General features: G+C 40.1%; 1 protein-coding gene across 2 annotated transcripts in view; it reads right to left on the reverse strand.

Annotated features, from left to right (window-relative positions):
* dag1 (dystroglycan 1) overlaps positions 1-27,051 on the reverse strand; it is a 52,076-nt gene that overhangs the window by 20,735 nt on the left and 4,290 nt on the right. For both annotated transcript variants that reach the window (XM_076268775.1, XM_076268774.1), the window contains exon 2: positions 15,709-16,285. In XM_076268775.1, the coding sequence (XP_076124890.1) occupies positions 15,709-16,017 (309 nt within the window). In that variant the 5' untranslated portion in view covers positions 16,018-16,285. The remainder of the gene's footprint in view (positions 1-15,708; positions 16,286-27,051) is intronic.

Here is a 27,051-nt window from a genome sequence, read left to right on the forward strand (position 1 = left end):
TTTATTATTGGAGGAGAAAATATCTTGAGGGAGAAAAGCGCACCTCTCCCTTGGTGCACAACGCTATTATAAAAGTAATGACTGGCTTATGTAGCCTACTACACGCAAGTAGATGTTCTATCTAACAGCTCAGTTACCGCAATGACGTCCTGCCAGCTGCTGCATCTTTTGGTGAGACTGCCAGAGTAGCAACGAGACGAGATGTATGACATAACACGGAAACTTTCGCTGTATTAATTTCTGGCCAGCATCGTTCAACAATCACATTGGACAAGGAAAGACAACTTAATTTACAAGCAAAGCAAATACACTGGAAATAGAGCACACAAGAAAAAAACCTAGCATTCGTTTATGTAGCCTCAATGTTGCAGAACATGACATGAGATGGTCGGCTGTGAAAACAGATAGCCTGCTCTGTCGCTCTGTCTGAGTGGATATGCCTAGGCTGTATGTACCCATAATATAGCCATTTTTTTTAGGTTACATTGTCTGTATGGTGAAGTTATAACCAGACTTCTAGCAATGCAAAGCAGAAGAATCAGCTGGCAATGGATTGGAAGTGACTGCTTTTCAATCCTTTGCCACTTAATGCTTATTCTGGCTATGACAAGATAGCCTACAAAAGTGTGTCAAATAATATTAAAGCATATTAAACTAGATGTACCGCGTAGCGGTACAAAATATGACCGCCGCTCAGTCCTGCACATCCATTCCGCGAAAATAAATCATATTAATGAATTTGTCTCCATCTTCTACTCCATCCCCCACTCTTGAAACTTTTGTGTATGCTTGTTTGGAATGTGTGTTTGCCAACGTGAAGGAGACACCGAAAATCGCGTTGTTTGTATCCCTGTAAAACAACTGAAAAGGCGAAAATGTTGTTTGTTGGCGTCGCTGATAGGCTGTCAACCACGGAACTCTACACAGTTTACTTCTATGTCATTGCTATCGACTCCGACTCACTCAGGTCCTGTTAGCACGTATATATTTTTTAATTAGGCAAGATGAAGTTAAACCATGTAGACACAAATATTAAGCAAAAAATGTAAACTCATTAAATATTGAGGTGGTGATGAAAAATTTACTACCAAGTCAAATTGCATTTATTACCTTTTACTACCTTTCAAGGGCCTTAATTTTGGTAGATTCTATTTACTACCTTTTACTACCGCGCGGACACCCTGTAAATGCAAAAATGCATAGAGGGAGTTATGACAAAACCGTGACTGTTAACAAACTATAAGCTATATAAGGTAGGACCTATGCTAGGCCTATCACACAACACAAATTGTCACTAGGCTATGCTGGCGACCCAAATAAAATCTCCTTTGGAACCAATGGCTTACACCTTACAGTATCAAGCTGCCACCTCTTGGCGAAAAGTTAATAGTTTTGCATATCAGTAGTAATACATTTCACATAGCTGTGAATCACGGAAAGGGCGAATGAAGTGGACACTTCTAAATGGAACCCAACCCACTGTACAGTAGCTCAAGGTCTGTGGCTAAAGCAGCCATAATGAAAGCGTTATCATTGTTTGGATACTTCACACACACGTGTTTTTTAATCGCATAGACTACAACTACCAAGCTGGAATCAACGCACATCGACTCCCCTCTCACACCCTAAACACGCACTTCGAACAAACAAAAAGCGCCTCAGTCTCACGGAATAGCCATAGGCAAAACTGTATCTGACCGGTGTAACGTTGGTACTAAATCATCCATCGCAAAGAATGATTTTTGTAGCACGTGCAACAAATATGTGTAGGTACAGCCCTGCCCTGAATACATCTCAACGTGCGCTCTAAAACATCTGGTTTAAATGGAGATGTAGATCATCACGTGTGCGTTAATAAATCTACATTGCGGCGAGTTGACACAAATTATTCACTTTGACGAATTTATGTAGTTTCAGTTACTTTTAACTAAGACTAAGAAGACTAAGACTTTAACTTTAACTTTAACTTTAACTTTAACTAAGACTTACTTTAACTAAGACTAAGAAGAGAGAACACATCACCCCTGTGTTGGCTGAACTGCACTGGCTCCCTATTTCCTATAGAATTGATTTTAAGGTTATGTTAATTACTTACAAAGCTCTGAATGGCACAGCACCTTCATATATCTCTGAGCTTTTAATATCTTATCAACCACAAAGGAAACTTAGATCATCCAATTCTAATCTTTTAATCGTACCCAAAGTGCTCCACAAACAAAGTGGAGAAGCTGCTTTTATCCATTATGCCCCCAAACTATGGAACACCCTGCCTCTGTACATCAAGCAGGCGAGTTCAGTAAATATTTTTAAAAAAGATCTGAAAACATACCTGTACAGGAAAGCTTTTAGTTAACTCGTCTTATCCTGTAGACTACTTTTTCAGATTATTCTACATCTGCTGCTATTGGAGGGCGCAGCCAGCCAGAAGCAGATGGGCTCCCCCTATTAAGTCAGGTTCTGCTCAAGGTTTCTTCCTGGAATATGGGAGTTTTTCCTTGCCACAGTTGCCATATGGCGTGCTTGTGGGGGGTAAGAGGGTTAAGGCTGCCAGTCTTATGACATGTCATTTTCTATATTTTTGATATGTTGCTGAGTGGATCATAAACGGCCCCAGCAATGAAGAAATGTGATTGATAATGACTGACTGACTATTATTTTGTTACATGCTTCAAATGTAAAGCACTTTGAGCTGCATTCTGTGTATGAAAGGTGCTATACAAATAAAGCTTATTATTATTATTATTATTACTTTACTTTGAGCCATGCTCTTCCTTACTTGAATCACCTTTGAAAATAGAGGATTGAAGTAGCCTATATGGGTGTTTGGGAATGAACGTTGACTCAGATGCTTTTTGAGACCTTGAGCAGAAATGTCCCAGCCTGGTGTTTAGGGTGCATCATAGACAGGTTATCTTTCAGGTAGCCTATATATTTTCCATTAAAAAACCATCACGTAGCGAACGTGTTGTGGCTAACTCACTTAATTCCTGGGTTCCTTAGCCTAGGTTATGGTCATAAGCAAATGAGATGACAGTCGAAAGATACAAATAGTGCTGTTATCGATTTGCTTGGTAGCCTATAAACGCATTTATGGTTTTCTACAAATACATCAATAATCAAATTGGCCTCCATCACTCAACCATGCTAACTGTAACATTATTTTACCTACGTTCTGCTATTGATAGGATTAACGTAGCCTACCTGCAGTAAAAAACAAGCATGTCCGATAAACATTCTCAGATTTATTTCGGCTTCAAGAGGAAATGGGAATTACATGTCATGCAGAAATCATCCTACCCTTAGACGTTCTCTGCGGTAAACTACTGTAGCCTACAGTCTTGTCCTTGTAGGAAGCGTGTCTTTCCAACCCACTTTAGATTAACTTCCAACAAAATTACGTCTCACTGCAACGATGCGCCATCTAGTGGACAAACGACTACTTATCGCCAATACTGGAAATGCAGCCATGATGATGATGAATATTTATTTTGGCTTTCTTTTAATCCTACTGAATTTGTAATTATGTATCGGCCGTTCTAATACCGATAGTATGTGGGTGCCTGTGTGTGTGTGTGCATGTGTATATGTGTGCGCCACCATCTACAGGCCAATGAGTGTGCAGTCACTAAATGTACACATAACTTAATTTTTTAGACCCCCCCCCCCCCATGGATGAAATTCTATGAAACTTGGCATACCCCCAGAGAATGTCAGGTTAATCATACACATAAAATTTGGTGCAGTTCTGAACGTCTTTACTGAAGAGAGGGGCGATTAAAGCAGAATGATATTGCATTTTCATTTTTTACCGGGGGGGTGCAAATCACAAATGAGTGATTATGGGCTAGGTTGATGTGGGCCCTTGAGACCAACATACCATAAAAATTTCTTCATCCTCGGTGCCACGGTTCAGGTAGTTATTTAGGAAAAACTGCATTTTTTGGGTTTCGGGGGCCCAGCGCGGAGGGGGAGTGGCCCCCGGGGACCAAACTAAATTTTTCCGTAAAAGTCTAGTGGGGCTACATACCCACCAAATTTCATGTGCCCCGGTGTTTCGGTGTTTTACCAAAATTTCAGGAAGTAGATGACGGGGGAAAAAAAAAAAAAAAATTAAAAAAAATAAAAATAAAAACTTTGACAATCCCTATATGACCGCTTCGCTAGCGGCGGTCATAATAAAATTTATTTGAATTGGACTGTTAAAATATGTAGTAATTTTAGTAGGGAGTAATTGTACTTTTCCTTGAGTATAGATTTTCAGTACTCTACCCACCCCTGATGGTGACACAGTACTCACTCGCTCTCACACACAGGCACCTCCCCCACACTAGGGATCGACCGATATGTTTTTTTCAGGGCCGATACCGATATCAATTATTACCAAAACAGGAGGCCGATAACCGATATGCAAAACCGATGTCAGTTGTCAAAAAGGGGGGTAGATAGTAAAGGCGATATGCTGCATAAATTTCATTCAAAAGCATTTAAAGGAACCGTTTGTAAGAAATGTATTTCAATTAATCATAAAATGGCCCTGATATGTCACTAGGCATTAAGAAGTCATGTTCATTTCAAATACTGAAAAAAAATCACTGACAACAATAGTCCGGCCAGGATATTGTCATTTAAAAAGTGAAGTTTCAGCCCTCAACTGAGTTGATGTTGTGTTTTGTGATGTCATGTTGTGTTTTGGCCTGATGCGCCACCCTCCACCTATCTACTAATCACAAAGTCAGTAGTGTTTCGGCATCCGGTTTGGCAACCTCGAGTCAGGGGTGAAGGGGGAGGGGATACACCGCTCTACAGGCTCTACCCGTTTACCTGCTGCTCGCTTATGTGCTGAGCTCACCGGCTGTGGACGCTCTGGGATCTGGTGATGGATCATTTGAATCTTCCCAGATTATTCTCTCAAACTCGGCAACTATGCTGCTCTCTGATACCGCCGGCTTTACATCAACCCTCATGGCTTCATCGGTCTTCCCTGACTGTTCTACTGAGACCTTGCACAAGTACGAACTTCTCGGTTGGGCAGAAATACGGCAGTTTCAATCCATCTCCTACAGGCGTGACTATGGAGTCGGCAATACCCGCCCGACAAGATCAGCAGGCCTTTGGATTACTCTACTCTTGTTCCTATCAGGTAACATCCATGCCAAGAACTGATTGAGCTTTTGAACCCTGGCGAATTAAAAAATAGCAGTGGCTTGCGTTTTATTCATGTCAACGTGCGCAACCTGATTAATAAATTTGACGCTAAGCCATGTCTCTGACCCTTGTCAGAGACATGGCTCAAACCATCAATCACGAACAATATGATTCACATCGAAGGGTACAATCTCTTTAGGACTGATCGTGTGAGTAAAGGAGGGGGAGTATCCATATATCCCATACAAAAATGTGATATATGGCAATATATGAACATATATGTCAAATAACAGGGACTTATAATTTTACTTATATGGACATATATGCGATTCAAATATTTATGGCAAACATATATTCAAAGCTATATCACATCTTGATATGCGCATGCGCACACAGCAATACCCATCCCCCACCCTTGGCTGACTTTTGAACTCCAACCACGGTGACTTCAACAGTCAGTTTTCTGTCCTGTCATGCATCTGACTTTGTAAGCTGTACAAACTCTGCCGTCATCATATCCAAGGTAAGAAGGCCTTTAGTAAACGGGAATTAGTTAGAAAAATATTGTTTTTATAATATAATGTTAACCAAATCCGTTTGTTAGCTAATTCTAACATGATGGTTAGACTGTTAACGTTAATGTTATCAATTAGCTATCGATAATGTTAGCGAGCTAATATTGCTAACGTTAGCGATGTTAGCTGTTAATGTTAACTTTTCCATTAACTAACTTTACCATTATGTGGAATATCTAGAATGGTAGTTAACATCATATCCAACTACAAGCCTGTCTGAGATGTCGTTATGAATATAAGTTTTAGTTTGAATGAAATATCAGGTGTGAGTAAGTTAGCTAACCTAGCTATAACTTCCATTTAAAGTGGCTGCTAATAACCATGCAGGCTAACGTGAATGTTAGTAGGGCTAAATAGATCTTTAGTTTGTGAAGGGTAGTGTTAAGCCATCCTTACAACAGAAGACTTTGACAAGATTTGGGAAAGATTCTTGAAAGAGTCTTTTGAGTAAAGCTTGAATGGGGGGCATTAGTTAAAAGAATGACTGAAAAAAATGGGTTATAAGACTAGGCCTGTCACGATAACAGATTTTGCTGGACGATAAATTGTCTCAGAAATTATTGCGATAAGCGATAATATTGTCGTTCTGAGAATTTTCCTCGGGAAGAGGAAGACGGCCCACTTGTTGTGTTTTTTTTTCCCAACTGGGAAAACTGCAGCGGATGATTGTGTTTTAGATGCATATGCATGTTTGTTGTGTTGCCGCTTTTAATTGCGACTGTTTTCCAACAAATGCAACACACCGACTCGCACGCGTTCAGTGGTTCACCACGGGCATTCGGTTTAAATCCGAAATGCTCCCACACTGCAGCTGTCGCGTTTGGCTTAGAAACAATTCCATCTTTTTTGTCTTTATTAGGTGTAGCCTACTGGAACTCGCAACTAGCTTTCTCTCTGCCTAGTGCCTACCGGTATACTTCTCACACGGCTTTTTAGCTGCACTCTGTGGTAGGATACGCCAGTAGTCCCGCGTCCCCACACACCATGCGACTGACAAGTGACTGACATGAGGGTTCACTCATCGTTACTCTAAGGACCCGAGAGAGGGAGAGAGAGAGACGAGGAAAGCAAACAAGCAAATGGCATTTATCGCGGCCAGAAAAATTATCGAGCTAATTTTAATTATCATGCGATTAATTGATTTATTGAATATCGCGACAGGCCTATATAAGACTCCAATCTTTCAAGAATCTTTCCCAAATCTTGTCAAAGTATTCTGATGTATGGATCATTATGTTCTTCATCTCATAGCCCTTATTTAAGCTTACTTGTGCCAAGGCGTGTGTTTATTAAAGATGTATGTGAAGGTAGTAGTGCTTCAGTGATGGTCTTTTCATGTTCTGTGTGTTTTACAGCATATTAATCTTCTCTGTTCCCTGTTTGCAGGTGGTGATTTGTGAGGACTGCTGCCCTGAGAACACCGAGTGCATTCTGCATGCCAAATCAATGTGTGCCACTTCCATACAGGGAAAAAAGTTTCTACCTGGAGAGTCTACTCACTGTTTGTGTGAAAAAACGAAACTTTAATAAAAGGTTAAACAAATATTTTGTGTGTTTTCTTTGGAACATCAACAATGTTATATTTCTGAAATATACATCTATTGTGACATATTTCTATAAATGTGACATAGCAGAACATTACATATATTTTGCAATATATGTACCTAATATGAGTGCAAATATATGTCCATAGACATTTGCAATATATTGGCATCCCTAGTATGCATACAAATACATAACTTATCATATGTAATTGACATATATTTGTAATATATTTGTATATCTGGGAAATATGTGACATATATAAAAACGGCCAATTTTGCTATATTTTGAAATATATGAGACATGTATGTGTATATATGTGACATGTGTGAGGCATACATATGTAATTTACATTGCCATATATCACATTTTTGTATGGGATGCCAAGGAGTCGTTGGACTGTTGCTCCGTCGAAAAAATAACAAGGCCAAAATTCCTCGAATTATGTGCCATCAAATTAACTCATTCGCGCTGGATGCTGCATGACGCAACATTGACCCTCCTGCTGGATGCTGCGTAGCGCAACATTGACCCTCCCGCTGGATGCTGCGTAGCGCAGCATGCTTTTTATTTCATGTTTCTAGATGCTACAGAGGCTTAGATATTAAATTTTGGTAGACATTGACAATTTTTAGTATGTTTTCAGAAAACCCTCAGGAAATAAGGTTATTTAGTCTAGAATGCCATAGGATTCTATAGGCGTTTTTAGCAGGCATTTTAGGAGTAAATGGGTTAAATCTCCCCAATATCGCTTCCCTGACTGTGGTCGGATGCTACCGTCCACCTTCGGCTGCAGCTGGAGCAACTGCCCTGCTGTCTGACTTTTTGCATAATCTGCCCAACGAGTATATTGTCCTAGGAGACCTGAACTGGGACTGGCTATCAACTTCATCAGCGTTAAGAGACCTATGTGATACGCTACATCTGACGAGTACAGTCACCTACAATTCAAAACGAATGGACAAGTCCACATTAATTGACGTTATTCTGACTAATGCTCCACATAAGTATTCGGCGGCTTGTGTTTTCTTTAATGATGTCAGTGATCACTGTATGGTTGCCTGTGTTAGAAATTGCAAGCTGATTAAAACAAAGCCACGGTTTATTTTTAAACGAAATTACAAACGTTTTAATGAACAAGCTTTTCTTCATGAAATCTATCGAAGTGATTTACACTTAGTTTGTGTTATGGATGATGTTGAGCTGGCCTGGTCTTATTTTAAAAATACCTTTTTAGCCATAGTTGACAAACATGATAGAAGATATAGAGTGAGGGGCAGAGATAATCCTTGGTTTAATGACTCTATTGCAACTGCTATTAGAGACCGGAATGAAGCATGGATCAAGGCAAAAAGAAATAATAATGATAAATGTCGGTTAGATTATAGGGTATTAAGAAACAAATGCACACGATTAATAAAAAGTACAAAAAGTGAATATTATCTGAATTTAATAAATGAAAACCTTAATGACCCCAAAAAGTTTTGGAAAGCAATTAAATCTTTTTCAGGGGAAGTGCCACCCGCCACTATCCCGGAAGTTATAAAAACAAGCCAGGGTGAAGTAAGGGGTAAACAAAATATAGTAGATACTTTTAACAATCATTTTATTAATGCAGGAATAGCTACTCAGTCAACACTCCCAGCAAACCCCACAAATTGTGTAACCCCCATTACAGACTCGTCTAATGTAAGTTTGAATAATTTCAACTTTATTTCTATATCTGTCTCTGAAGTACGAAAGGCACTGCTGGGCCTGGACCATAACAAGTCTGCTGGCCCAGACCAGATTGAGCCATATTTCCTCAAAACGGCTGCAAACTTGATTGCTGGTCCCATCTCCTCCATTTTCAATCTTAGCCTGCACAGTGGTTCAATTCCCAAGTCATGGAAATCTGCATTTGTACTCCCACTTTTAAAAAGTGGAGACCCGTCAGTCTTAGACAATTACCGTCCAATCTCCAGACTATCCGTCTTGGCTAAACTATTTGAATCTCTTATAAATGAGCAATTAAAACATTTTTTAGCTGACAACTGTATTTTAAGTCCTACTCAGTCTGGTTTCCGACAAGGACACAGTACAATTACGGCTGTAACCTCTGTTGCAAATTATATTGTTAATGCTTTGGATAACAAAAATGTTTGTGCTGCTCTATTCATTGACTTATCTAAAGCATTTGACACCGTTGACCATAATCTTCTTCTGCAAAGATTGCAAAGCATATGTTTGAGTAGCACTGTGATAAATTGGTTTTCTAATTACCTGAGTGATAGATCCCAGTGTGTGGCATTAGATAACTGTACGTCATCCTTGCTAGAAGTAAAAATGGGTGTCCCCCAAGGATCAGTTTTGGGTCCTATATTATTTTCTATTTATATAAATAATTTAGGTATGAATTTAAACCAAACTAAGTGTCATCTGCATAAAGATGAGCCTATCTTGTACACCTCTGCCAAGTCATTAAAAGAATCAATTCATAATTTACAGGCTGCCTTTAGCAAGGTACAAACATCTCTGGTAGGATTAAAATTGGTATTAAATGCTAAAAAAACTAAATCAATGTTTTTTACACATACTCATTCTCTTATAGATTTGTCTATTTCAACACAAGATGGTACCCCAATAGAGAGAGTAATAATAATAATAATAATAATAATAATAAGCTTTATTTGTATAGCACCTCTCATACACAGAATGCAGCTCAAAGTGCTTTACATTTGAAACATGTAACACAATAATAGTCAGTCAGTCATTATCAATCAAGAGTAACTTCCTCTCAGAGTCCTCTCCTTGCACAGTTTTGAAAACGAACGTTAAGGGTTGTTTTAAGGACATGTTTGTGCATGCCCATAGCCAGCCAGTCAAAGGCGATTCAAAACGAGTCAGAAAGTTGAGATAGGACCCATCGTCAAAATTTCGGTGTCCACCCCTCTAGTTCATCCAAAACAAACCAGAAAAGGGACTCAAAAGGTGCTAAATACCGGAATATTATCCTTTAAGGGACCTGTCACAAAGAGGATGCTTTGCCATCGTGTGTGTGAGCGCACGAGAGAGGGAGAGGAAGGTGCATGCGTGATTAAGCAAGTGTTAAGGTTGAATAGTTTAACAAAAACAGTTTTAAAATAGTTCCTAGGCTATTTAAGCATGCAATGTGTGTCCATATGTAGGCTATAAGCTACACTTTTGTGAGCCTAAAAGGCACGTTAATAGCCAGCTCAGGACGCAATTTAGTTCAGGTCGGATTAAATTACGGCTGGCCCTGGGTGCCTGTAGTCTTTTCTGACATTCCGTTTCAAAAATTGCAGCAATGAGACTTTTTGACATTCGCTATCGCATAATTTAGGACTTGTCTACTATGTAGGCCTAAGGGATAATAATGTCCACCGAGGTGTCCCGTTATTCACAATTAATGGACGAGGCAGAGGCAAAGAACTCCTGACGCGCAGCACCCGAGTTTGTAGGCTAACTATAAACAGCATATCACTAACGTGCATCAATCGAGAATTCGCTAAATGAAGGAAGTGGGTGCTTTACTTATTGATCCGGATCAAAGAGACAAAAGCTTACAAAGTGGTGTTTTTGTAACTTCAGTGTAGATGATTGTGATTCATCGCAACTTCAGCAATGTAAGGTACCTTCCTTATCTTCGAAAAATAGCTCTGTAAAGCTGAAGCCCAGTTTACAGTCTGCCTCAGTGAGAATCCTAAACTTTCACTGTGTTCAGTCTTCGATCCTGATTGGCTGCATTCCTGCTAACTAACAAATCAGACGGTGTAGTGGGCGGGACAATGCTCTCGACCACAGAGTAGCAAATGCAGGGAGTGAGACAAGACAAAGTAGCGCATTTCATTCTAGATCCATTTCAATATCGGCTTATCGGTGGAAATGACCGATACTGATTATTATAAAAATGCTAAATATTGGCCCGGCCGATAATTGGTCGACCCCTACCCCACACACACACACCCATTACACCAGTGGTTCTCAAAGTGCGGGGTGGGCCCCACTAGTGGGTAACAGAGACATGGCAGGTGGGGTGTGATGAAGGAGGATTTTTTTTTTGTTTGTGCCCATCGTTAACAAGGCCTTTCTTTTTTGACAAGGAAGATCATCGATTTAAAACCAAAAATAATCACACACACACATAGGAGTCATAAACAGACCAACATATGAATTAAAATAACATTTTGAACCAGCGGAACGAGACCGGAAATATAACATGGAGCCAAAATGCGAAAACAAAAATATTTTAAGTTAGCATTTTGCCTGGTTGATGGGGTCATGTGGAGTTTGTAAATTCCCCACCTCCAAAATGGGGAATGACAGAAAAAGTTTGAGAACCACTGCATTACACCATAGCCCCCCCCCCCCACACACACACACACACCATTATAGAGCATCACAGTCCCGCCCACAGGAGTTTCCGGAAGTAAGAATTCAATGCAATTTCTCCATTGACAATTCGGGTATAAGCCATAAAAACTTAACTGCACATGGTAGGCTCAAAACCAGCTACGGCTGTACTAAGCGATTGTAAGGGCAAGGGGCACTAACCTTTTTTTTTAAATAAATGTCTTTTAATCGCGATGTCTTGGATAAGTACTTCATTACCCACAATCCTGAACAATCCCACAATCCCACAGTGACGCCTCTGATTGGTGGAAAGGCCGTTATGATCATAGTTTGAAACTTTATCAGCGAAAATTATTGACAAAGATGGCGGAGTCTTTTACTGCCTATGGCGAAAATCTTAATGTGAATAAAAACTTTTTAGACGAACATTGGTACTTGTATTAACAAGCATTGTGGTTTATATATCACACAAACTTAGTCAGGGCCAATACACCATCAAATAGAAGACTGTAAATGCTAGTTTAAACACTTAACTTTTCAGGTAGCCGATAGGCTAATCATTACTATAATGTTTTAGTAACTACTAACATTAATATAATGTTTTAGTGACCTTGTTGTTTCTATGAACATGAATTGTTGTTTATAGGAAACTTAGTCGAGGCATAAAAAGCCCTGTATCTCATTAAGTACTTCAACTTTTGAACTAGCTAGCTAGCTGATAGCACATGCAAGCTGGATGCTACCACCGGCTAGCAGCTAGAGTCACTGCAGTAAAATGGTTAGCAAACCGTCCATGCCCCCGTGAATATTTCACTGTTTCAAGGACGAAATCAAAAGTGTCCAAAGGGGTGAAAACCACTTTAAATCGGGTCACATTATTGACTGTTGTGTCCGAGGGTTAGCTTGTGGGTTTTGTAAGGGCCAGTATGAGGGACAAGACCTACAAAGTTGTGTGGTGAGTTTTGCAGGGAGGTTGGTAATGCTAGTTAACATTAGCTAGGCTACTGTAGCCTTCATACTGTACGAGTCTAGAAATACTTCTTCGTACATTTAATGAACATTTTGCGTAATAATTCACAGCAAACTGAATATGGTGGTCCAAGAGCAGACCATGCACCGGTCCATGCATCAGGATGGCAGTCAGATACGAAGCACTGCACAATGTTGCTAACGTTAACCGCTTTCACACACACACACACACACACGATATAAAATACACGATGGTAAATATAACATTCAATACCAAAACACGATTATTTGCACGATTACTCCTGAAATAACTGCTATTAACTGCACATTCACTATATAAAAATCACTGTTTGGAGGAAAGGGTTCGCATGCTGTCGCCGGTTGGAAATGATTTTGCGCTGGTTCGTGCATTGCTTATATATTATTCAGTGAGGCGCGGTGGTTTATGGGATGAGTAGTTCCTTCGCTCGGAAATGAAAATATGTACACAGTCTTGTACCTTTGACTTTTTTGGGGCTTTCTCTTCGTTTTTTCACTCGAAATGATATGTTGTATGCTTATGAGTTACTCCGTAGCTGATTAGCCTAAGACATGCTCTAAAACTCTTTAGATACGGATTTTTCCAAAACGTCAATGGGAGAAATGAATGGGAAACTTACTTCCGGAAACTAAGCTCTCTCGGAGGAGGGGCGGGACTGTGATGCTCTATACCCCCATACACACACACACCATTACACCCCCCCCCCCCCACCAGGGCTCAACATTAGCTTTTAAAAGTGGTTGCCAGCTAATTACTAGTAGCTAAACATATGTACTAATTTCAATACTTCATATTGATTTTTAAACTATTACACTTAGGCATATCTTTAATGTCATAGATACTGACAGTATATATTTATGTTTAATGTGGTGTGTACGGCTAATTGAGTGCACATTGGTTGTGTGTAGGCGTAATTGAGTGCCTGTCACTTTAAGAAATATGTGAGAGTAAACCTTCAGTCTCACGGTTTTAGGCTAGTGAATAATAGTTGTGCATAGTGCGTAAGGATATGTGGATGCAATTCATTATGTTTTCTATGTCATTAGATAAAATAAATGTTCTAAAAACGAACAAGTCTGAGAAAATCTTTCTGGGATCAGAGATAAGTGTATTGCAATGTCATTAATGATTTTAGTGACCACTACACGAATGAAAGACTTTACCTGAGCTAGCGGGATCGTTAGCAAGGAGCTCTCTCCAGATGTAAAAGTTTGCCAAGGTTGCGTAGCCTATTTCTAAATAATGTTAAACCTAGTAGGCCTAAATTACCTAAATCCCATAGCCTAGGTAGGTTAGCAACACAAACTTGAGAGATGCAAGTGAGCAAATCAACTTGATATTAGCCTATTATTATGTGTTACAATAGCATCACTTAAACTAGCAGCCATGTCTCGCTGTTTATGGCACGACAGCTGCGCAAGTGCGCATGTGAGTGTAAGGAGAAAAGATGCACAGCCACAGGCTGGGGGAGGCTCTAGAAGCATGCCTTGCGCACACGCATGTTACTTCAAAAGAACGCGGTCATTCTTAAAAGTATCGATTATATCAAAAATGAAAAAATAATCAGACTACAGGAAAATATGTGGGGAAATTTTGTGGTTGCCAATTTTGTGGTTGTGGAGTGAGGAAGTGGTTACCACATGTCATAATTTGGTTGCACCATACCTCCCACACAAACACCCCAATTCATAAACTAGCACACAAACATACCCCAAACACACCTCATAACACCCCCCCACACACACACACACACACACACACAGACACACACGTACATACACATAGTACAGTGTTTCTCAAAGTGTGGTCCGGGGAGCAGACGTGGTAAAATATAATATAGATGAGTTGTTTGCAATATTGAACCAACTTGTGTAAATCCAAACAGTTCTGCAACACTGTCTATGTAAGATATGCCAATTTAAATCATATGAATCCTCTGACACAATAAGCAAAGTGCAAAGACAATAAGCAAGATGGTTCAGTGAGTAGGCCTATTGGGTAGGGTAATATACTGTTGAATAGGTCTAAAAAAAAATTTAAGCTAGGTGGTCCGTGCGTTTTTTTATTTATTGGTTAAGTGGTCCTTCATCTGAAAAAGTTTGAGAAAACACTGACATAGTACGAGTTGCAAAAGTAGAGGATAGAGACAAATTGACAGGTGTGATCTATTTCTACGGAGAGAATGTGCTGGACTGAGCGCCGGTCGTATTTTGTACGACCGTACATCTACTTTGCGTTTTTTTTCCCCCTTTCATTATGATAAATCATACTATAACTAATGAATACATGATAATTTTGGGAACAATTTACACAATTAAATCTTGTTTTAACAATTTCTAACTCTGTTACCATGTAACTCCGTTACCATGACTTATGAAACATATAAGCTTATGTCTTAGAAGTATATCAAAACTAGTCACAGTCGCAAAACCTTATAGGAAAAAAGTTTAGAAACACTTCTATATCAGTTTTTTTAATGTTATATTTTGAAAACCGCATGTTTGATGATGTTGACTTTTATGTTAAGAAAGTGATGTTAATTTTCTCTAACTATGTTACCAAGCACTTTCTGGCTTTAAAATCATATGAAGATTTAATTTCACCAGACCATTTTGTACTACTATTTAAGTAAATGTAGGTAGATATAAACTGACACATTGTTCTTAAATTTTGGTTCATTACTGCATGATCTTCCCCTATTGTCTCTGAAGGCTACTGCTTATGTTAACACCTTTTTAAGTCCCCCAAGTAATGTTCACAATGTTTTGAAAGTAGCACATTTTTTGGAAGATTCTATTATATCTATATAATATCTATCTATTCTATCTGTCATAAAAAGGCTTAACATAATACTTAAACCAGTAAGGGAATCAGTGTGGATCCATTTTGTGTTATACCATACTCTAGTGGACTGTGGACACCTTCATGGCAAATTGTGTTGTAAATATTCAAATTTGTAAATGCTTTAACAAATTGAAATGAGAGCCAATGTGTGATACCAAAGTGTTACAAAATGGGTCCTATTTGCAAAGACTGGCAATGAAGTCATTCTTTGGAACTTGCAGGGCTAATATCTCTGCTCACCTTTACTGTGGAGCCTGCATCCATCTTAATTGGCACATGCATCTGGAATACCCTTCCCACCACTGCAGAGGAGTCTGGGAAGCTAGCAGCTTGTGTGGATATAGCCATTGCCTCAGCTTCCTGGAGCTCGGAGATGACAGCAGAGTGCATGGAGGCCTCGAGCTGGCCATGTAACTCCACCGGTCCCTGAGGCCAGCTGGCCTGCACACCTCCCAGCAGCAGCAGCCCCACCACCACCACCAAAGTAGTCCTGCCAGTGCACAGCAAGGGGCAGACCCCCTGCCCCAGCTTTCTCTGTTTATTGCGCATTCTTCCCTTTGTTTCTTTCACTCAGATGGGGGGAATGATGTCCAGTGAAGAAAGACAGCATGCACACTGGCAAAGTCCCCAACAAAGAAAAGAAGGAGGGTGAGGGGATCCTCTTTTGAAAGCTCAATCTCCTTTACAATTCTCTTCTTTTGTTTTCCAACCTTTTACTTCTCTTTTCTTTCTTCTGTTTTTTCCAACCTCCCCCGTCTTTTGTTGTCAAATGTCTTCAGCAACTCTTAATTTCCATTGTCAAGACTGGATCTGAGACCTGAGTAAAAAACAAAACAATGAATTAGTTGAAAGGCTAAGCTGAACAAAAGAGGACAAGGTGAAATGTCTAGGATTTTTTGAAAAATGTTGTCTCTATCATAAGCCAATGGGCTCTAATTTGAATGTTGAGCAAAGTGCAAAGTCAGTCTATGAGCAAAGTTCTCGTGCATGAACTAAAGACATTATGTGGCGTGAGACCACTTTTAGCTGACCCACCGATGTTTGTGCTTATTCATGGTATTACATTTTGCAAATACATTTTGCAGTTATTAAGCTTTAGTTTGACTTTACACAGCATTTAAATTAGGGCACAATGAATTTGTAAGAGATATGAAACCTATGCGAGCATACTCTGTGGGTAGCCGACTAGGCTACTTTTCGGCATACGTCATGAAAGCTCATGCACAAAGCTTGATGTCAGCCTTGTACCTGTAGGAATTCTACCTTTTACTTAGTAAAAGTAACTTGGTGTTTTTTATCAAAGCCCATGCATTCATTTCCCCCCAAATTAAACTGAGAAAAAAAATATTATAGGCAATGTTGTGCTCTACATTTAAGTTTAGAAAGACAGCAGATGATGCAGTATTGCAGCTAAAATATGTCTGAACAGACAAGCAGTCCTTGCTGACTGGCAGCTTCTAGAAGGCAGGGAATGAGTAGCCTACATGCCTTTCTATTGTCAGGGGTTGGGGTGGGTTAGCAAGTTGAGCTGGATGTGGATTGTTATACAGGTCTTTAAAAAGGAGACTAGGGTGTAGGTGTAGGAGGGATGTATGTTCAAAAAGAGAGGGTTGGCTTTATACTATGCTCTTACTTTCCCTTAAAAGCCCTTAGAAAGACAAAACCATTCTCAAAAGAAGGGTGCAAAACAGATTAGAACACATTTGTAAAATGGTGCTAATGGCCCAGAAAACAACCTGAAAATTCATTCAGCAACAACTGATGAAATAGTACAGTGAACTCCTTATCAATTCAAACATAACACATTTTACACTAGGAGAAGAACTTGAACAGATAATTTCGCACTGACCCCATAACAGACAGATGTTTAAATACTATGCCATCTAGTAGCAAAAGTTTTAATGATCTTTGAAACCACTGCTGCATAGGAAAGCAAAATTCTAAATGATGCCTAAACTGTTTCTCAATCTATTATTATCTCTTCTTATTTCTCCAAAGGGGGGTTTAAGAGAAACAATGGAGACTTCCCTCAACAAAAGCGGATTTATTTCTTGAGACAAAGAAAATACATCATCAAATAGGCTACATTAAATAGTCTTAGGAATAGAAAGCGACAAGGATCAAGGGAAGACAACAATTCAATATTAAACTTCCCAATCCAAGAAAATAAGCCAAATAGACCCTAAACCATTAAACCTACTTTAAACATACACACCTCTTGGCTATTCTCTGATATTGCAAATGGCCACAGCCAGCTAAAAATCCTATGGAATATGGGGTGAACATATTTCAGGTGTGCCTTGTATAGGCAGGACAGAAAGCAAGATGACACCTCCACATGCTAAGTGTTACTAACTTCGTCCGCAACTGTACAGCGGATGTACATATCACACAACACACTAAGGTATTCTGAGATTTGGTGTGTTAAAATAGAATTACATTGGAATTATTCACCGTCATGTCCAGTGTATGTCCGTATGTCAGGACATGTGCAAAGTGCTTGGCAGACTAAGCCAATTCAACCAGCAAAACTGTCCATCAAGAAGGAGCTGTAAATCATCATGTTTTTCCAATAAATGGAAAGATTCACACCATGACCACAACATAACCAAAAATGCTCCTACCTTCAAGTACACTACCTTCATTCAGCTTGTACGGGGATGAAAGGCAAATTTACTGAGGCAAGCGAAAACAGAGTTTACAAATCCTCAACTTCATGCAAAGGAGAATCAATCGGTTCAGCATGTATGTTTGGAAGGTCTAGAAGAAGGCTAAAAACAAAAAAATCTGACGAAGATGGTAAAGGCTGGTGACCCTATAATGTGATAAGTGTTTCCCATACATTGACTTATTTGTGGCGGCCCACCACAATATCAACATTGACCACCACACAATGATTTTCCAGGTTGTACTAAATTGTGCTTAAATCTGGTTAGCATCATAACCAATAATGAATTAATGAGCCAATTACACTGGGGATGATTAGGGGGACAGGTTGAATGAGAAAGGTTGGGATTCAGCCAGTACGGTTGGGAATTCAGCCAGGACACTGGGGAATAGGGCTGGGCGATAAAACGATAGCGATATGCATCGCAATAGACATGTAATCGATATCAATAAAAACTATGTTCGATAGAACATTCGATAATTAAAACACACACCTCCCGCCTTACGTTGTCCATAAATAAATAGCAGTGTTTCCTCTATGTTGATTTGGTAGTGGCGGCCCCCCACGGTTTAATTTTCTTCCCCCCAGTGTCAGAAATGGGGCAGACCTACAATAGTCGCAGTTGCCTTTCAAAATTCATTGTGCAGACCTGTTGTAGATTCTCCAAATATACAGCTCAATCACAACTGAAAATAATGCCTCATTGTGTGTGAATAGAGGTGAATACATATAATTGTTTGTGTTGCAGCGAAGTGTCAGTTGTCAGTTCCGTGGGACGGTGGGGGGGTGGTGGTTCGGACAGGCCTGCCCCCACTGCTTTAAAAAATCCTAGAGGAAACACTGAATAGGCTAAATATATCTTGCATTGTAGCTGTGCAACTCTACCAGAGTAGGCGATAGAAGTAGGCCTACCTCAACACAGACTCTCAATGAGTCCTTGCCCTCGTGCTCTCTCTCTCTCTCTCCCTCTCAACAGGCGCATCCATCCTCAGCATGCACATAATCCAAACATTCACAATCGTGCAAGACGATTGGCTAAATTGCTATTAAATCCGGTTAGCATCATTAGCACGCTACACGAATTTGTTCAAAACTGTTGCATTCAAATTGACTGCTAAGTTCATCATTTCAATCCCGATGCAAATGGAAAAGTATTTTCCAAGACTCAAACCGGCCTGTTTCAAGGAGAAAAAGTATTCATTTGAAACTTAAACACACGTGGGGAAACTGAACAGTCTAACCAGTAGACTATGATAAACTAGCAAATTAAGCTACTTTGTTTACAATATTTCCAGGCTTCAACCAGTGCTGCTTTTCATTCAGTCTTATGTGCACATTTATTTATTTGAGTGTTTTTCATGATTGTGTTGCTATTTCTTTTACCTGTTTGATTGACAACTGAGGTGATTAAAATCAGAGGAAGGTTAAGTTTAAAATAAAAGTGTTTAAATTGAACTTTTTTTCCCTTTTTTTCCCCTATCTGAAATAGATTTTTTTTAAAAATCAATAATTATCGATATCGACCGATATTAAATACTTATATTGTGATACAGTTTTCAGCCATATCGCCCAGCCCTACTGGGGAACCCCCTACTTTTTTGCAATAAATGTCATGGTTTATGACCACAGTGAATCAGGATTAACATCACATCAGAAGGACGGCATATCCTGCAGCACAGTATCCAACACTGCACTGGGCCGTAGAAGGGGGTCACTTGCGCTTCAGCCTGGTTGGTGCTCACGGAACAGGACGCAGAAGTCAAAAAGGGAGATCCAAGGTCTAACAGGAGCCAAGGAGCAGGACCGGAGCACTCGATGCTTAAAGTGATTTTTATTTGTGCAAACTGACTAACGTTTCGACGCCCATGCGTCTTTAAGCATTGAGGTCCTGCTCCTTGGCTCTTGTTTGACCTTGGATCTCCCTTTTTGACTGCACTGGGCCATTGAGATCGATTTTTAGAGGGAGGGGTGCCACCTACAAGCCACCCATCAATACCACTTCAGTGTTTCCCACAGAATTGGATTTAATTTGTGGCGGTAGCTGACTTTGACAACGGGGGGGGGGGGGGGGGGGGGACGTTTGAGGGAACCCTTGCAATTGTAACACAGTTGAAAGGCTGCTGATGTGTGGATGCAATTCATAACATTTTCTACATAGTTAAAATAAAGGTTCGTACTTCTCCTTGGGACAAGCACTTTTGAATTTTGGAAAACACTTTTCCATTTACATCGGGATTTTGCAAACATTCAGTGTCAGAGTCAATAAAATGAGCCCTTCAACGAAATTGACAAGCAGCTGTAAGTAGGCTAAGCATGCTAAATTCGACATCCAAACAGTATTGTAACGTTAGCTTTGAGATACTGCTTGATTTCATGACTTAACTTAGTTTAGTCTCTTCAATGTAGCCTACTATGTTGTGATAAGACCTTAGCAGAGTTCACTTCAATGCAGCAGTTTTGAACAAATTTGCGCAGCATGGTCACGATGCTAAGCGGATTTAACAGCAATTTAGCCAGACGTCTTCTATGCAATGCTTCTATGTGGCAACAACAATCCTTCAACAATCGTGAATATTTTGTTAAATGCACATGCAGAGGAGTGGGGCAGCGGGCTAAGAGAGAGAGCGGGGCGGGGCAAGGAAAGGCTGCGTGCGTAAAAAGCGCAGCTCAATGCCAATGCAAGGATTTGAACTTTAATTTAATTTCATTTAAATTAAATATAACATAGAATATTCATCTGTGGCGGCTGATTTTTATTTTGTGGCGCCCCGCCACAGATTAGTCAATGTATGGGAAACACTGCACTTCAAGCAGCAACTTAGTTTTTCCCATCCAAGTACTAACCAAGCCCACACCTGCTTAGCTTCAGTTATTCAGCAGACAGGGTATTTGCTGCTGGAATATTATACAATTGTTTAGTTATTTTTGTGTCTTGGGAGAAGCATTTCAACAGCCTCTACACTGGAACCTCATAAGCAGTGAGTGATACTATGAATGTTTGACAAATGGATATGTAGGATACAGTTTAGCGATGAAGGGGGCAAGCAATTTTCTGTGACCTGGAAACTTGGGGTCCGACTCCCGAGTCCATGTGCCAAGTTTGTATCAAAACCAAAGTACCCCATTTTGAACGATGTGCAGAGTGCAAAGCCTTAAATTTAAGGTTAAGGTAGCTGATTGAATAACTTGGCAAATCAATTAGCTGATTTAAAACCAGACCTTAAGCATAAACATTGATGAGTCAGCTCAATGCTCAGACTGACCTCACAGCTAAGCATGAGGAGTTGTAAAAGCTTAAGGAGGATTTAATGATTCTAAGCCAATAACCAACACTTTTTGTCACATTTAGCAAATATATTCTTACAATCCACTAGGTGTCAGTTTTGTGCGTCTGCTGAAAAAATGGTGTTCGCACAGTCCTGGATACCTACATTGGAAAAAAGCACCAAATCCCAGGCAAACAACAGTTAATGCTGGTGCACAGAGCAGTGGGAAGGGGTGAGGGAGGGTAAAACTATTGCATTGTCAAGTGTACTGAAGAGAGGTGTGTATTTGTTTAGCTGTTGGGTTCAAATGTCTTTTTCCAGTTTTGCTAATTAGTTATACGTTATTGTTACGCTCTTCCACAAGAGGCCTATATCTTTACAAATTCCATAGATCCACTGCAGAGGAAGGTAAAACATTTGAAATGTTTTCATCCACCAAGAATTAGGTAGCTGGCATGATCACAGTCAGACTAAAATAAAAATGATTTATGCCGTCTCTGTGACAAGTCTGTTCTTGGTATTTCTTAAAGGGGCATCATTAGGCCTACAACATAGCACAGCACTTCCTTCCCTGATTATAACTCAGAACATGACAACAACAAACCTTGTTGCATAGCCTTCTTCTGAGTCAATGTAAAATGATGTCTCTCCAAAGTAGGGTGGGGGAATCACTAACCTGAGTACACAGAGTATGTTGGCTTCCCACCCCGTCTCTTTCCACAACAATACCACACATTGGTTGACAAAATGCATTAAAAATGACTAGTGTGCCCCATTATTGGGCATCTGATACCTTTTCTCCAAAGGGAACCAGAAAAAAAATAGTCCCCTGCCGAGCTCAGCTATTCTTGTAAGCCTGACATCACATGGCAGATCTAGTCTCTGAAGCAGACCACCAGCAAAGTCCTCCATGTTTGGTCAGGTTGACAGCTGGGAGCAGTTGGGAGATGATGTGAATGACAACTGCAGGCGCTCACAACCAAACAAACACTCAACAGACATAACCACACCCAGACAGCAACCTCATATCCTCTTTGCCTGAGACCATCATTACAGCACTGCTCAACCACACTTCTCAAGGCATCATGATCCAGAGTCCATCTGACAACCATGGATTTACTGCAGAACATTTAAACAAAAAAGAATTCAACAGAATGTTTTGGTCATACACAATAAAACCATTTCAATCATTTCCCCCTCCATTGACATTCAAAAACACACAATATATGGAGAGTGAGACAGACAGAGCAGACAGAAACACATTTTGCAGGCTACGGTTACTTCATTCTCCTCTTACGTTCCTCATCTCTAGCTGCTCTATTAATAACTAGCCTATCCTCTCTCCTCCATAAGTACTCCCTACCCCTGGACATAACTAGATAGAAATAGTCTCACTTCCTCAGAGGTCAAAGCCAAAAAGACATTTTGATACACTCATTAGTGAAAATAAAATTGACACTAAAGACATACTGCTCTGATATTATTTTATTATGTTTAGATGACTGTCTCTCTGTAGTTTAGGCACAGGCTTTGCAATAAACTATAGAGCTAGCTTTAAAACTGAATGAGTAAATACAGTGTTTCCCATACATTGACTTATCTGTGGCGGGGCGCCACGAAATAAAAACCAGCCGCCACAGATTAATATTCTATGTTTAATTTAATTTAATTTAACTTTAACTTAAATATAAGATCAAATCCTTGCATTGCCATTGAGTTGTGCTTTTTACGCACGCATTCCTTACCCCGCCCCGCTCTCTCTCGTAGCCAGCTGCCCCTCCTCTGCATTTAACAAAATATTCACGATTGTTGAAGGATTGTTGTTGCCACATGAAGCATTGTATAGAACAGTGGTTCCCAAACTTTTCAACCCGCGACCCCCAAAATAACCGTGCCAGAGACTGGCGACCCCCACTATCCCTGGATGTGACTCAAAAAATAAAATAAAATGTGCGCACCGGCCATACACACTAGGCTTATCCAAACACGGCCTTAACGACAACACAAAAGAACAGAGCAGCCTGTTATGATTTTACATATAGAAATTTACTATATGATAAAAGCAGAATACCTTAGTCAAAAAATAATATCCATGTAACATGAGTGCACATTATTGCTGTCGTGCAAACTTAACTTTGAAACATTACTTTAATTTCCATTTTAACAGAAGAATATCTCAGTCAGGGTAATATCCACAAACTGTTGTAAACATATGTACATTGTTGCTGCGCAAATTTACATGTTTCAGCGTTAATCTCACCTAATGAGATGAATGAGCGCTATGCGCGAAACACAGCAAGTCCATTCTTGGTTTAATTGTGGAGACGGCCACACGGAGATCATCCTCCACATTTAGACGCGATCTGTATTTGTTTTTAATATATGTCAGTGCAGAGAAAGTCTTTTCGCACAGGTATGTGGAGCCAAACGGCGTCAGTACGTCCACTGCGGCCTTGAATAGCTGTGGATATTCCCTCTCGACTGAAATCCAGAAAGCAAGCGTCTTGGAATTAAAAACTGTCTTTAATTAAAGTGCGGTCATGTGACAGCTCTTTTATTTTTCCCAAATTTATTTGATTTATGGAAATCATTTCGCGACCCACCCCTTGGCGTCCCGCGACCCCCGGGGGGTCCCGACCCCCACTTTGGGAACCCATGGCATAGAAGACGTCTGGCTAAATTGCATCGTGACCATGCTGCGCAAATTTGTTCAAAACTGCTGCATTGAAGTTAACTCTGCTAAGGTCTTATCACAACATTGTAGGCTACATTGAAGAGACTAAACTAAGTTAAGTTATGCAATCAAGCAGTATCTCAAAGCTAACGTTAGAATACTGTTTGGATGTCGAATTTAGCATGCTTAGCCTACTTACAGCTGCTTGTCAATTTCGTTGAAGGGCTCATTTTATCGACTCTGACACTGAATATTTGCAAAATCCCGATGTAAATGGAAAAGTGTTTTCCAAAATTCAAAAGTGCTTGTCCCAAGGAGAAGTACGAACCTTTATTTTAACTATGTAGAAAACGTTATGAATTGCATCCACACATCAGCAGCCTTTCAACTGTGTTACAATTGCAAGGGTTCCCTCAAACATCTTAAAGTCCCCCCCCCCCCCCCCCCCGTTGTCAAAGTCAGCAGCCTTTTAACTGTGTTGAACGTGACAGGCACTCAATTAGACCTATACACTACCAAGACGATCTTAATACCCCCCCGTTGTCCAAGTCAGCTACCGCCACAAATTGAATCCAATTCTGTGGGAAACACTGAAATATTGTTGAGGAAAATAAATAAATAAATAAATACACAAAACACAAAAAGAGGACTACCTTACAGCACTGTGAAAAACAGAAATGCAACAGTTCATTAGGACAAGGGGATGAAAATGCATTCAACACTGTCAACGTGTATATGTGTGTGTGTGTGTGGGGGGGGGGGGGACTTAGAGTGCTAGCCAAAGAAATTCTCAAGGAGTCCCTGAGCAAACAAAAGCTAGGCTCAGACACCAAACTGATTGTGAGTGTGGACCTTCAATGTGAATGAATCTACAGTGAGAGTAAGAGGGAGGGGGAAGTAGGAGGTAGCCTAGCTGAAGAGCGAGGTCATGGCTGACTGCCCAAACGGCTACTCTCAACTGGAAACTTAAACTTTCCAACAGCAAGGCACAGCTACACCTACAAAGAAATATACAATTCATTATCATTCTCACCCCCTCAACACCTTTGGTAAAATACGCCAGCGTAATACAGATAAACAGGGTCACCTTCATTTTGTGTCACTTTTATACAATTTTTATACAAAATACCTACTGAAACTGCACTAAGCTGACAGACAGGATGGCTCAACAGCTTAGATAGCTTTAAAGGGACACCAGGCAACATTTTCGTGTTAATTAATCATCTTCGTAAGTCGGTATATGGTTAAATGACTCATTACAGGGCGAATGAAGACTCTCTCGTCCGCCCCTACTGCCTGTAAGAAGAATATCCCACTTGCAAGTTCAGTGTATCCTACCCGCCGACCGAAGCAGGATCAGTTTACATCCTGCATACAGCACAGAGGCAGGCAAACGAAACGCTAGCGATTGTTGCAAACGTGTGTATAATGGCACAGCCAGCGAAGAAGCAGTGAAAACCCTTGACGGAAGATGCAAAGAAAAGGAAAAGAGCTTCAGACCGAGCGAGGGGGAGTTTCGTAGAGAAAAAGCATCAAGCTTGCCTGGTGTCCCTTTAACCCAAGACTCTTCAGCAGACAGTTCTTCAGACCATGTCAACACTTTGGCTTAATACATGGTGGATTGCAGCTTCAACTATCCCAAAATACAAACATGAGAAATTCTAAAATGTCAGTTTAAAGGCATGAAGCTGTTTCTCCATGTGAAACCCATAAGAAACAGGGACCCAGAATACTGGTAATCAGACTGCACATAGCTGTAGCCCTATTCTTTTGCCTGTGTTCCATCTAGGCCTACTGGTCTGTGGAAAGTTAGAGAATTAGTCCTATTCCTAGATTGTGCAGTTTTTCTTAACAGCGTCATTTGGTGAGCTCTGTTCCCAGGTGTAGTACACCGCGATCAGATCTAGCAACCAAGGCTTAAGTACAACCAATCCACCCACTTACCCACCCCCTCAAATATATCAAAATAAAACCACCTCTGCTACAATTTCAGGATCAATCAGCACACATACTTTCACAAGATAAGCAAAATTTTAAATTCACTCCATGCTCAGGCTTAGCACAAGCCAAGCAGTAGAGGGTGAGTGAGCAGCTCACCGTTAAGTAGCCCATGCTCTGTGATTGGAAAAGTTGATTCAGAATAATGTTTGTGGGATTCAAAGCTGAAAACATGTGGAATATACTGAATGGTTTGTGTGTGCGTGTGAAATTATAGAGAGGATCAGTGGACAAATCTGTTTAGGACTCAAGACATCAAGTACAACATTGTCAATTTAACCAAAGAGACTCTACGTTTGTAATGTTTGACTGTGAGAAATGGCACAACCCTGTTCCTCTGCTTTCCATTTTATGATGTTTATGTAAATTTACCACATCAGGGGCTTCAGTCCATGTGGTGGAAGGTTAACACCATTTGCTTGCACCAAACAAAGCACTGGAGTCTGTTTAGGCCTACATCCTCACTAGTACAACCCCCACTTAAGTGTTCTACAAGAATCCACCCCCCTCAGAAAAACACAAAATTCCCTCTCAGTGGTGGAGAGCTCAGATGGCTCAGGGGATGAAACATACCCGATGGAATGGAACAATGCTTCTTAGCAGGTATTAGGTTATAGGTACAACACCACCTTGCACTGACAAATTGAGAACTAAATTAGCAAAATATTATGCTCATCCACTCTTGGTTAAGACAGCATGTTAGGGTTCCAAGCTTACTATGACACAGGAATGCTAAACCTTGAAGCTTACATTTCATTAATTCATTCTCAGAGTTATCATTTGCATATTTATGGTTTTGTTTATTTTCATTATTGATACTTGATTTTGTTATTGATGTCATTAATAGTATTTAGTTTAACATAGATTTACCCATTTTGTTATTATTATTGTAATGTTCATTTTCTGTAAGTCATTTTGGACAAAAGTGTCTGTCAAGTAACCATAGCCATGTGAAACATTGATTTAATGTAAAATTG

The sequence above is a fragment of the Alosa pseudoharengus genome, unplaced genomic scaffold, assembly GCF_046254945.1.
Source record: "Alosa pseudoharengus isolate Yale_2024_CS ecotype anadromous, Long Island Sound unplaced genomic scaffold, YU_APseudo_1.1 YU_APseudo_1.1_scf_5, whole genome shotgun sequence".
Taxonomy (NCBI): Eukaryota; Metazoa; Chordata; class Actinopteri; order Clupeiformes; family Clupeidae; genus Alosa; species Alosa pseudoharengus.